Source organism: Mandrillus leucophaeus, unplaced genomic scaffold (genome assembly GCF_000951045.1).
Source record: "Mandrillus leucophaeus isolate KB7577 unplaced genomic scaffold, Mleu.le_1.0 Scaffold120, whole genome shotgun sequence".
Lineage (NCBI taxonomy): Eukaryota > Metazoa > Chordata > Mammalia > Primates > Cercopithecidae > Mandrillus > Mandrillus leucophaeus.
In genome coordinates this window covers 1,509,360-1,522,828 of record NW_012100321.1, presented here as the reverse complement: position 1 = coordinate 1,522,828, position 13,469 = coordinate 1,509,360, and the positions used below count along the sequence as shown (strand labels likewise).

The 13,469-nt window shown below is 50.0% G+C and overlaps 1 protein-coding gene across 1 annotated transcript in view; it reads left to right on the top strand.

The window, feature by feature from the left end:
- The window catches only part of ZNF541 (zinc finger protein 541), a 76,066-nt gene that overhangs the window by 33,600 nt on the left and 28,997 nt on the right, over nucleotides 1-13,469 (top strand). Inside the window, exons 4-6 of the mRNA XM_011970083.1 lie at nucleotides 4,938-5,178; nucleotides 8,437-10,291; nucleotides 11,039-11,058. Coding sequence (XP_011825473.1) covers nucleotides 4,938-5,178; nucleotides 8,437-10,291; nucleotides 11,039-11,058 — 2,116 coding nt within the window. The remainder of the gene's footprint in view (nucleotides 1-4,937; nucleotides 5,179-8,436; nucleotides 10,292-11,038; nucleotides 11,059-13,469) is intronic.

The following is a 13,469-nucleotide window of genomic DNA, read 5'->3' as shown; positions in this document are numbered from 1 at the left end:
CCACCACCACGCCCGGCTAATTTTTGTATTTTTAGTAGAGATGGGGTTTCATCATATTGGCCAGGCTGGTCTTGAACTCCTGACCTCAACTGATCCTCCCACCTCGGCCTCCCAAAGTAGTGTGATTACAGGCATGAGCCACCACTCTCGGCACCCAATTCTTAGTAAAGGAAACAGAACGCTCGTTCTAGGGAATAATGTTCAGAAACTTAGGTGTTTGGGGATATCCTTATCTTTTGTGTAGTGTGTGGGCAGATGTTAGCATTTACTAAAGACTTTCCTTCCCATTACCACACCCTAGAGGCTGATTTCACATTTCCAGAATGAACTGGGGTCCTGTCCCTTCTGATCTTTAGTTGTCAGACCTTCTTAGACCCCAGTGTCTTTATCCAAAAAGCAGGTGGACAATAACATCCTCTCTGCCTCCCCACAGAGTGAAACGAAAGAAGGAACTATTATAAACACAATTCATAGACCTTAAAGCACTGGAGAGATATTCGTTGTTGTTTTTTGTTTTTTGTTTGTTTTTTTTTGAGACGGAGTCTCTCTCTGTCGCCTAGACTGGAGTGCAGTGGCACAATCTCGGCTCACTGCAACCTCTGCCTCCTAGGTTCAAGTGATTCTCCTGCCTCAGCCTCCTGAGTAGCTGGGATTACAAGTGTGTGCCACCACGCCCAGCTAACTTTTGTATTTTTAGTAGAGAAGGGGTTTTACTATGTTTCCCAGTCTGGTCTCGAAGTCCTGAGCTCAAGCAATCTGCCCACCTTGGCCTCCCAAAGTGCTTGGGACTACAGGTGTGAGCCATCATGCCTGACCTCACTTGTAAATTTTTAAACACATAGGTGGAGTCAGACATACATAGTCTTGCAGAGATAATATTATGTATGTAATTTCATTTAAGTTGTAAGAGTTGGTGTATTTGCTTTCATATTGAAGGTAGACCTTCATACTGAGGGTCACTGAAGTAGCTATTCCATTGGACTGTTAGACCATATTCTTGCTGTTTGGACTGTTAAAGTGTTTCTTTGAACAACTTTGTACATGTTGAGTTTTCTTTTGGATTAGTTCTTTGAATATTTTCCTCAAAGTCAGTTTACCCAGATGAAGCATTAAATAATTTTATAGCTCTGGCCAGACATGGTTGCTCATGCCTATAATCCTAACACTTTGGGAGGCTGAGGCGGGCAGATCACACCACTGCACTCCAGCCTGGCGAAAGAGCAAGACTCCATCTAAAAAAAAAAAAAAAAAAAAGGCCAGGCGCGGTGGCTGACATCTGTAATCCCAGCACTTTGGGAGGCCGAGGCGGGCGGATCACGAAGTCAGGAGATCGAGACTATCCTGGCTAACACGGTGAAACCCCATCTCTACTAAAAATACAAAAAATTAGCCGGGCGTGGCGGCGGGCACCTGTAGTCCCAGCTACTCAGGAGGCTGAGGCAGGAGAATGGCGTGAACCCGGGAGGCGGAGCTTGCAGTGAGCGGAGATCACGCCACTGCACTCCAGCCTGGGCAACAGAGCAAGACTCTGTCTCAAAAAAAAAAAAAGCATTAACCTGGCATGGTGGTGGGTGCCTGTAATCCCAGCTACTCGGGAGGCTGAGGCAGGAGAATTGCTTGAATCTGGGAGGTGGAGGTTACAGTGAGCTGAGTCACTGTACTGCAGGCTGGGCAACAGAGTAAGACTCTGTCTCAACAAATAAATAAATGTTAAAAAACTATAGAGCCCTTATAACACTGTTTTCTAAGAAGACGAAGTGACTTCCCAGGCTAGTGCCTCTGTTTGCCTGTTTTTCAGTGTCCTAGGCAATTTTTTAAAAATTTATTTTATTTTATTAATTAGTTAAGTTATTTATTTATTTATTTTTTGAGACGGAGTCTTGCTCTGTCACCAGGTTAGAGTGCAGTGGCGCAATCTTGGCTCACTGCAACCTCTGCCTCCCGGGTTCAAGCGATTCTCCTGCCTCAGCCTCCCGAGTAGCTGGAATTACAGGCGCCCACCACCATGCCTGGCTAATTTTTGTATTTTTAGTAGACGTGGGGTTTCACCATCTTGGCCAGACTGGTCTCGAACTCCTGACCTCATGATCCACCCTCCTCGGCCTCCCAAAGCACTGAGATTACAGGCATAAGCTACCATGCCCAGCCTCCTTGCCAATTTTTAGAAATGTTTTGTTTTCTAGTTTAATAGTTGCTTTAATAGGCATTTTAAAGTGACTGAATAGGGCTAAGGACTTTCGCCTGAGGGAGCCCGGTTTCTCCTTGTTTGAACTATTGGAGTTATTTGACTACTCATTATAGTAATTGCTCAGAGGACAAAGATGAAGGCCAAGCAAGTTCCATGACAAATGGCCATAGGCAGGATTGGGAGGAGAGTCTAGGCCTCAAGACTCCCAGCCCAGTTTCCCTTCTGCTGTGTCTGTCACACTGCATCTCATGAGCCACAGAGAATTTGCACGTTTGGATCCTTTAGAGCATCCTCCTGCTTTTCCCATGCCCTGGCCCATTGAATTCTTGGGTCCCATCTCCATAGCATCCCTGATAAACGATTATTTCTAAACTTGCCGCCTTGGCTGAGTGCAGTAGCTCACACACTTTGTAATCCCAGCACTTTGGGAGGCTGAGGTGGGATGATTGCTCGAGGCCAGAAGTTTCAGACCAGCCTGGCCAATATGGCAAAACCCCGTCTCTACTAAAAATACAAGAATTAGCCTGGCATGGTGGCAGGCGTCTATAATCCCAGCTACTCAGGAGGCTGAGGCAGGAGAATCTCTTGAACCCGGGAGGCAGAGGTTGCAGTGAGCCAAGATGGCACCATTGCACTCTAGCCTGGGCAACAGAATGAGGCTCCATCTCAATAAACAAACAAACAAACTTGCCAACTCATAAGGCAGTTTAAGCCAGGTGCTATGTATGGTTCACGCCTGTAATCCCAGCACTTTGGGAGGCAAGTCAGGAGGATTGCGTGAGTCCAGGAGATTGAGACTAACCTGGGCAACATAGTGAGACCCTGTCTCTACAACAAATAACAATTTAAAAATTAGCTGGCAGTGGTGGTGGCCCGTATAGTCCCAGCTGCTCAGGAGGCTGAGGTGGGAGGATCACGTGAGCCCAGGACTTAGAGACTGCAATAAGCTGTGATCATACCATTGTACTCCAGCCTGGGTGACAGAATAAAACCCTGTCTCAAGAAATAAAATTAAAAATTAGGTGGGCATGGTGGTGTGCACCTGTAGTCTCACCTGCTTGGGAGGCTGAGTCAGAAGGACTGCTCACGCCCAGGAGTTCAAGGCTGCAGTGAGCTATGATTGCGTCTGTGAATAACCCCTGCACGCTAGCCTGGACAACATATTGAGACCCCCATCTCTATTAAGAAAATAATAAGAAATAAGAAATTTAAAAGGCAGGCTGGGCTCGGTGGCTCATACCTGTCATCCCAGCACTTTGGGAGGCCGAGGTGGGTGGATCACCTGAGGCCAGAAGTTCGTGACCAGCCTGGCCAACATGGTAAAACCCCATCTCTACTGAAAATACAAAAGTTAGTTGGGCATGGTGGTGGGTATCTGTAGTCCCAGCTACTGAGGAGGCTGAGGCTTGAACCTGGGAGGCAGAGGTTGCAGTGAGCCGAGATTGCGCCACTGCACTTCAGCCTGGGCGACAGAGTAAGACTCAGTCTCAAAAAAAAAAAAAAAAGGGCAGTCTAATGCACCTTTCAGATCAATCTAAAAAGTAGAAAAATCTTTTATTATTCCTTCATCTAACATACAGTTATTGAGTGCCTATAGGTGCCAAAATGGGAACTCTAGCACCTGAGAACACAGCAGTGAGCGAGGCTAAGTCCTTGCATGCATGGCCCAATGTTTCCAGTGGTGTGAGGTCAGCTTCCCTTTAATTTTCATTCACCAAGCCTAGCTCTGTCCCTTGGAGCAAGATAGAAGCAGTCTGCCATCTCCTGTGTACACTGGCCCTTCAGATATTTGAGGATATCTGCCCTCTCCAAACTGAATATTCCCAGTTCCTTTAGCTATTCCTTGGGCTATGTGATTCATAACTATATATTTTATCATTTTATCCAAGGGATACATAAAATGTAAACAATTTACCTATACAAAAAGAGGAAAATAAAACCAGCTCATAATCCTGCTAGTCCATCTGATTCTCTTTCTTTCTTTCTTTTTTTTGCTTAGAGTCCCGCTGTGTTGCCCAGGCTGGAGTGCAGTGGTGCGATCTCAGCTTACTGCAGCTTCTGCCTCCTGGGTTCAAGCAGTTCTCATGCCTCAGCCTCCCAGATAGCTGGGATTACAGGCACACACCACCATGCCCAGCTAATTTTTGTATTTTTGGTAGAGACAGGGTTTCACCTTGTTCGCCAGGCTCATCCTGAACTCCTGATGTCAAATGATCGACCTGCCTCGGCCTCTCAAAGTGCTGGGATTACAGGTGTGAACTACCATGCCCAACCCAGATATTAGGTTGTTTATAAAATTTCACCAGGAAAAGCAATATGACAGTTTACTCCCTTGCAGCTAGATCTTTGTACAAAGCTACATTGATTTCCTTATGTGAAAACCCCAAAAACAGAATTGGGTATGTGCAAGGATTTCCACTTTTCCAAGGGTTTGGATAATTTATTTCTAATTGCCCTTCCAAGAGTACCAGGTGATGGTGTGGTCGTAAAGCCCAGCCCATTGCGGTCACACTGCTCTGGAAGGGCTTCAGCCTGCAGTCATCCCTCCACGCGTGGCACCGAGTCCGGGTGCTGTCCTGCAGGGCTTCTGTTCCCCTCACCTGCTCCTGAACCTTGTTTACTTTGTGTGGAGCAAGAGTTCCTGTGCGGCACTTACAAGGCCACCATGGCTCTAAGAGGTGTGGAGTGCCTTAGCCGCTCGCTTGGTTTCCTTGGCTGTGTATAACCTGTGCTTTCTCCCTCTGTGTAGACCTGGGGCTAGGTGTGCTTAAGGCTAAAGAGGCTGATGAAGGAGGAAGGGCCACCTCGGGGAGTGCCAGGAAAGGAAAGCGGCAGCACAGTTCCCCTCAAAACCCACTTCTGGACTGCAGCCTGTGCGGGAAGGTTTTCAGCAGCGCCAGTTCTCTGAGCAAGCACTACCTGACGCACAGCCAGGAAAGGAAGCACGTCTGCAAAATCTGCAGCAAGGCCTTTAAGCGCCAGGACCACCTGTATGTAGGAGTCTGGTCAGAAAAACGTCTGTTCAGGGGCTGGGGGTGGGGACGTGTTCCTGGGTCTTCTTCCTGTCCTCCCAGATCAACCTGTCTCATCCTCTGTTGGGTTTTCCAGATGTGTATAACCTCTGCTCAGCCACAGCCACAGCCACTCCATTCTCTCTTTTTTTTTTTTTTCGTCTGTCATCCAGGCTGGAGTGTAGTGACATGATCTCAGCTCACTGCAACCTCCGCCTCCTGGGTTCAAGTGATTCTTCTGCCTCAGCCTTCTGAGTAGCTAGGATTACAGGCTCCTGCCACCGTGCCCGGCTAATTTTTGTATTATTTTTAGTAGAGACAGGGTTTCACCATGTTGGCCAGACTGGTCTTGAACTCCTGACCTCAAGTGATCCTCCTGCCTCAGCCTCCCAAAGTGCTGGGATTACAGGTGTGAGCCACCACACCCCACCCACTCTGTTCTTCTCACACCATCAGAGTGCAGGGAAGAGACTAGGTGCTGTTCCAGTCCCTAAATTAATACCTGTGGGGAAGCCACTGCTTCTGTTTGCAGACGGGCCCCTTGTGGGTTAAAAACACCTAACAACTGGCTCCTGAGTCAATTGTGTTATGGGAGGAGTTGGGCTAACTTTATAGAGCTATGTCCTTACTCTCTGGTAGGTGTCTAAGGAAAGGGGATCAGCGTTCTCTGTGTGTTGATATAGCACAGGACATGAAAGATGAGACACCTGCTTCTAGAACATGGCAATGGAGCATTAACCCTTGTTTTTCTTTTCTTTTTTCCTTTTTTTTTTGAGACGGAGTCTTGCTCTGTCATCCAGGCTGGAGTGCAGTGGCTTCATCTTGGTTCACTGCAACCTTTACCTCCCGGGTTCAAGCGATTCTCCTGCCTCAGCCTCCCGAGCAGCTGGGACTACAGGTGCTCGCCACCCTGCCCAGCTAATTTTTGTATTTTTAGTAGAGATGGGGTTTCACTATATTGGCCAGGCTGGTCTGAAACTCCTGACCTTGTGATCCACCCACCTTGGCCTCCCAAAATGCTGGGTTTACAAGCATGAGCCACTGCGCCTGGCCCTAGCCTTGTTTTTCTTTTTTTTGTTGTTGTTTTTTTTGTTTGTTTGCTTTTTTCTTTTTTAAAAAACTCATTCTGTTCCTTTTAACTTAAAAAGTATGAGGAGCAAATTTCCTTTTTTTTTGGACAGTCTTATTCTGTCACTCAGGCTGGAGTGCAGTGGTGTGGTGTGATCTCAACTCACTGCAGCCTCTGCCTCCTGGGTTCAAGCGATTTTCCTGCCTCACCCTCTTGAGTAGCTGGGACTACAGGCATGCACTACCATGCCTGGCTAATTTTTGTATTTTTAGTAGAGACAGGGTTTCTCCATATTGGCCAGGAGTCTAGAACTCCTGGCCTCAAGTGATCTGCGTGACTCAGCTTCCCGAAAGTGCTGGGATTACAGGTGTGAGCCACCGCTTAATGTCTTGGAAATGACAAGCTTGTCTTGCCTGTGGGGGAAGGAAAGACATTTTTCAAACCAGGAGACCTGCAAGTGGGAGATGAAAGTACCTTGCATTCTTACCGTGCTCCTCCCTTTCACAAGGGGCTTTGACTAATCCATCTTTCATCTTATCCTCTCACCCACACCTACCCCAGGAAAAGGAGCCGATTTGCTCATGTCACAAGTTGGTAACAGCTGGGAGTAGAACTTAGTCTCCTGATTCCCTCTGTTGCTTCCCTCAGACAGAGGCCGAGGGTGAGCCTTTGGGGAAAGACTTTATGATTTAGTCCACATCGACTAGGACTGTCCAGAGCAGGGCTGTTGGGGGCCCAGAGGGTGATGTACTCCTCTGCTTATATTTATAATGTGTTAATGCAGAGGTAGGTGTGATGCGATACATATTTTACATGCATTTCTGTTTGCAGAAACTATAGGCACATTTGGTTGGTTGGCTCTATAATGTTTCTATGGATTGGGCCTCTGTAAATTGGCTTCTTTGCTGTGCGGGGTTCCAGGTAGCATCTTCTTAGGGGTCTCCTATGGTAAGGCACAGATTCCTTTGTTAAAGGAAGGATCATACCCAAGTTAGCATCTCCTCCAGTCTATTCTGCAGAAATCTGGTTCTCAGGAATGCTAATAGGGGCTTTTTGAAAACAAAACCAAAAACAGTACTCTGGGCAAATAAGTTTGAGAGACACTGAAAGTTAAACAGGTCTCTCTCTGTGTGGCTTTTAAATTTGCTACTGTGTGCTGGGCGCAGTGGCTCACGCCTATAATCTCAGCACTTTCGGAGGCCGAGGCGGGCAGATCACTTGAGTTCAGGAGTTCGACACCAGCTTGGCCAACAAGGCAAAACCCCGTCTTTACTAAAAATACAAAAATTAGCTGGGCGTGGTGGCACACACCTGTAGTCCCAGCTACTTGGAGCCTGAGGCACAAGAGTTGCTGGAACCTGGACAGAGTTGCAGTGAGCCGAGATCGTGCCATTGCACTCCAGCCTGGGTGACAGAGCAAGACTCCGCCTCAAAAACAAAAAATTAATTAATTAAATTTGCTACTGTGCATTGTGAACCTCCAAGGAGTGAATGGTGTTTTTTCAAAACTTATTTATCAGCTGTGCCAAAGTCCTTGAGGAGCAACTCTGGAGATCTGTGTGTTCCTTGGGAACCCACTCTGGAGAAGTCTGATCTGGCCTCAGTGGATTTATTTTTCTTTTTTAAATTTTTATTTATTTATTTATTGAGACAGAGTCTTACTCTGCCGCCCAGGCTGGAGTGCAAGTGGTGCGATCTCGGCTCACTGCAACCTCCTGAGTACAAGTGATTCTCTTGCTTTAGCCTCCCCAGTAGCTGGGATTACAGGCATGTGCCACCACACCCAGCTAATTTTTTGTATTTTTAGTAGAGATGGGTTTTACCATGTTGGCCAGGCTGGTCTTAAACTCCTGACCTCAAGTAGTGATCCACCACCCACCTCGACCTCCCAAAGTGCTGGAGTTACAGGCATGGGCCACTGTGCCCTGCTTGGATTTTTTTACTTTTCTGTAAGGGGTTTGCTTAAAGGTGAGGAAGAGGAACTCCCCTGCCAGATGGCGTTGACCAAAGCAGGGTTTGCTGGGTGGTCTTTCCTCGTGGGGGCTGAGTACAATTTCTGAATTGTGGTGCAACTGTACCACAGACTCTTTGGGGCCGCCAGGGTCCTACAGCAGAAAGCCCGGTCCCAGGTGCCCCGGTGACGCCCCTGCTTGTGTCTGTGGCTCCAGGACCGGGCACATGCTCACCCACCAGAAGACAAAGCCCTTCGTGTGCATCGAGCAGGGCTGCAGCAAGAGCTACTGCGACTACCGGTCTCTGCGCCGGCACTACGAAGTCCAGCACGGCCTGTGCATCCTGAAGGAAGCCCCTCCGGAGGAAGAGGCCTGCGGGGACTCCCACTACGCCCACGAGTCGGCCGGCCAGCCTCCCTCTAGCAGCCTGCGGTCTCTGGTGCCCCCGGAGGCCAGGTCCCCCGGCTCCCTTCTGCCCCACCGGGACCTCCTGCGCCGCATCGTGAGCAGCATCGTCCACCAGAAGACCCCTTCTCCTGGCCCGGCCCCAGCGGGGGCTTCAGACAGCGAAGGGAGGAACACGGCCTGTCCCTGCCCCGCCTCATCGGGGTCCTCCTCCTGCACCCCAGCCGGTCCCCCCGCGGCCCCAGCAGCGCTGGACACCGAGCTTCCCGAGGAGCCTCGTCTCTCACAGAAAGAGTCGGCCACTGACGTGTTCACAGCCCCTCATTCCAGGGCTGCCGAGAATGGCGCCTCCGACCCGCCAGAGCCTGAGCCAGATCCCGCGCTGCTCCAGGCCCGGTCCACCGCGGAGGGCTGGCCCGAGGGCGGCTCCGTGCCCGCCTGCCTGCCTCTCTTCCGAGGCCAGACGGTCCCTGCCAGTTCCCAGCCATCGAGCCACAGCTTCCAGTGGCTCCGGAACCTGCCGGGCTGCCCCAAAGGCAAAGGAAACAACATGTTTGTTGTCCACAAGCCCCCGGCCGTGCCGTCGCGGGAGAGCTCCGAGTCTGGCCCAGGACCCAGCAGCGCCGCCCTCTCGGAGGAGTCCCCGCCCGGCCCCGGGGGCGGCCTGGAGGACGCGTTGCCCTTCCCTCCCGCGCTCCTCAGGGCCCCCGGGGAGGCCCTGAGCGACACCAGGTCGGCCAGCGGAGAAGATGACCCCTGCGCCCCCAGGAAGGGCAAGCTCGACTGCGACTCCTTCCTGTGCCAGAACCCTGGGGAGCCCGGCCTCCAGGAGGCCCAGAAGTCTGGGGGGCTCCCTGCGGATGCCTCACCGCTCTTCCGCCAGCTCTTCCTCAAGTCGCAGGAGCCTCTTGTGAGCCACGAACAGATGCAGGTGTTCCAGATGATCACCAAGTCCCAGCGGATCTTCTCCCACGCCCAGGTGTCCGCAGCCTCCTCCCAGCTCCCCGCGCCTGAGGGCAAGCCGGCCGCCCTGAGGCCACTGCAGGGACCATGGCCGCAGCAGCTTCCGCCACTGGCTCCTGCTGTGGACTCTCTCAATGCCGGCCCTGGAAACCCCGAGGCAGAGGGCTCCCCAGCCCACAGGAGAAAAACCACACCCGGGGTTGCCAGAGAGGCCTCCCCCGGTAACACGAGACGAGACGCAAAGGGGGGACTGAAAGTGGCCGCGGTTCCAACGCCCCTTGCAGCGCCGTCTCTGGACCCTTCCAGGAATCCAGACATCTCTTCTCTGGCCAAGCAGTTGCGATCCTCTAAAGGGACCTTGGACCTGGGGGACATCTTCCCCTCCACAGGCCAACGGCAGACCCAGTTAGGTGGGGAGGAGCTGCCGGGAGCCTCGCTGCCCAGGAAGCAGGCCCCAGCTGAGAATGGCGCGGTTTCAGGGACCACGAAAGGTCAAAAGGGCCCACCCTGCTCCCGGGGTGGAGGCTACCGGCTCTTGGGCAACCCCAGGGCGCCGCGATTCTCCGGCTTCCGGAAAGAAAAGGCGAAGATGGATATGTGCTGTGCGGCTTCTCCGAGCCAGGTAGCCATGGCCTCCTTCTCATCGGCCGGGCCCCCAGCAGATCCCTCCAAGTCCAAGCTGACAATATTCAGCAGAATCCAGGTACCAGCTCTCTCTCACGTGGCCTGACCAGCGTGGAGTGAGTTTCCTTTGCATTTGTTAGTGTCCAGGCATTTTATTTCATTTCAGGGAATCCCTAGATGCAGTTTTACAAAGGAAGGAATTCAGGTTCCCAAAGTTTGTGGTTTTCCCCACTGAAAAAAAAAAAAGACCAAAATGAGGCCAGGTGAGGTGGCTTAGGCCTGTAATCCCAGCCCTTTGGGATGGGAGGCCGAAGTGGGGAAACTGCTTGAGCTCAGGAATTCGAGATCAGCCTAGGCAACATGGCAAAACCCTGTCTTACCAAAATTTTAAAAAAATTAGCTGGGTGTGGTGGCGCACACCTGTGGTCCCAGCTACTCGGGAGGCTAAGGTGGGAGAATTGCTTGAACCTGGGAGGTGGAGGTTTCAGTGAGCTGAGATTGTGCCACTGCACTCTAGCCTGGGTGACAGAGCGAGACTGTGTCTCAAAAACACAAAAAAGATCAACATGAGGATATTCCAGAGTTGTTCAAAACTCTGTTACCTCACTAAGCCTTTTTTTTTTTTTTAATCTTGTTTCCCTTTGGATTTACCTTTTTAGAGTCGTCAGAGGATATGAAGGTAGATGCCCTCTTTCCTTTAAAGATTCCTGCTTGAAATGGCCTTGTGTTTTCTGATTGTGACTCATGGTTTCCATGAGCACAAGTGGGCACCTGTATCGTGCCCCCACACTTCAGCACATTGACGATTATTCACTGGTTCCTCCAGACATTGTGCTTAGAGTGCAGGTCTCCAGACTCCAGGTCCAACCTGGGCAACATGGCGAAACCCCGTCTCTACCAAAATTTTAAAAAATTAGCTGGGTGTGCTGGCGCACGCCTGTGGTCCTAGCTACTCAGGAGGATGAGTAGTTTCCCATCATACCACAGCTACCTCATTTTTGTTTTATTAACAGCATTATTATTCAGGTGCCATATAATGCACCATTTTATTTTTTATATATTTTTTAGAGATGGTGGGGTCTTGCTATGTTGCCCAGCCTGGTCTTGAACCCCTGGGCTCAAGCGATAGTCTCAGCCTCCTAAAGTGTTGGGATTACAGGCATGAACCACCATGCCCAGCCAAATCCACCACTTTATTTTATTTTTAAAATTTATTTTATTTATTTATTTATGATGGAGTCTTACTCTGTCGCCCAGGCTGGAATGCAGTGGTGCTATCTCGGCTCACCACAACCTCTGCCTCCTGGGTTCAAGGAGTTATCTGCCTCAGCCTCCGAGTAACTGGGATTACAGGCATGCGCCACCACGCTTGGCTAATTTTTTATTTTTAGTAGAGATGAGGTTTCACCATTTGGCCAGTCTGGCCTTGAACTCCTGACCTCGTGATCCACCCACCTCGGCCTCCCAAAGTGCTGAGATTACAGGCATGAGCCACTGTGCCAGGCCAAATTTATTTTTGAGACAGAGTCTCACTCTGTTGCCCAGGCTGGAGTATAGTGGTGCAGTCTTGGCTCACTGCAACCTCTGCCTCCCAAGTTCAAGCGATTCTCCTGCCTGGGCCTTCCAAGTAGCTGGGATTACAGGCACATACCACCATGCCCAGCTAATTTTTGTATTTTTAGTAGAGCTGGGTTGTCACTATGTTGGCTAGGCTGGTCTTGAACTCCTGACCTCAGGTGATCTGCTTGCCTCGGCCTCCGAAAGTGCTGGGATTACAGGCTTGTGTCACGGTGCCCGGCCTGAATACACCATTTTAAAGCGTAGCATTGGGTAATTTGTAGTATATTCACAAGATTGTGCAACCATCCCCACTCTGCCAGAACAGTTTCATCTCCCCAAAAGGAACCCCACATTTCTTAGTTGTCACCCACAATCTCACACTCCCCCCAGCGCCTGGCAGCCACGAGTCTCCTTTCTGTCTCTGTGGATGTGTCTGTTCTGGACATTGCATGTGAGTGGAATCGTGCACCCTGTGGCTTTCGTGTCTGGCTTCCTTCACTCAGCGTGACGTTTTCCAGGCTCCTCTGTGGGGTGGCAAATGGCAGAGCTGCGTTCCTTTCCATGACTGAGTGATCCTCTGTTGGATGGATAAGGCCACATTTCATTTGTCTGTTCATCAGTGGATAGACATTTGGGTTGTTTCCACTTTTTGGCTATTTTGAATATAGTGCTGCTGTGAATATTCATCCATGTACAAATTTTTATGGGGATTTATGTTCTAGGAGTAGAATTGCCAGGTGGTACAGCAGCTCCCTGTTTCAGGTCTGAGGAACTACTAGGCTGTTTTGCTTGTTTCCTCTTCCCACCCACAGTGTATGAGGGCTCCACATTCTCCACATCCTCACCAACACTTGTTATTGTCTGTGGTTTGTTCAAATTATAACTACACTGGTGGGTGTGAAGCAGTATCTCATTGTAGTTTTGATTTGTATTTCCCCGTGACTGCTGATGTTGTACTCCTTTCTATGTGCTTATTGGCCATCTGTGTATCTTTCTAGAAGAAATGTCTGTTTAGGTCCTTTGCTTGTTTTTTAAAATCAAATTACTATTTTTTGAGTTCTCTATATATTCTGGATGCAAGACCCTTATCTGACACATGACTTGCAAATATTCTCTCATTTGTGGTGTGTCTTTTCACCTTATTTATGATACCATTTGCAGGACAAAAGTTTTTTTTTTTTTTTTTGAGACGGAGTCTCGCTCTGTCGCCCAAGCTGGAGTGCAGTGGCGCGATCTCCACTCACTGCAAGCTCCGCCTCCCAGGTTCACGCCATTCTCCTGTCTCAGCCTCCTGAGTAGCTGGGACTACCGGCGCTCGCCACCACGCCCGGCTAATTTTTGTATTTTTAGTAGAGCTGGGTTGTCACTATGTTGGCTAGGCTGGTCTTGAACTCCTGACCTCAGGTGATCTGCTTGCCTCGGCCTCCGAAAGTGCTGGGATTACAGGCTTGTGTCACGGTGCCCGGCCTGAATACACCATTTTAAAGCGTAGCATTGGGTAATTTGTAGTATATTCACAAGATTGTGCAACCATCCCCACTCTGCCAGAACAGTTTCATCTCCCCAAAAGGAACCCCACATTTCTTAGTTGTCACCCACAATCTCACACTCCCCCCAGCGCCTGGCAGCCACGAGTCTCCTTTCTGTCTCTGTGGATGTGTCTGTTCTGGACATTGCATGTGAGTGGAATCGTGCAC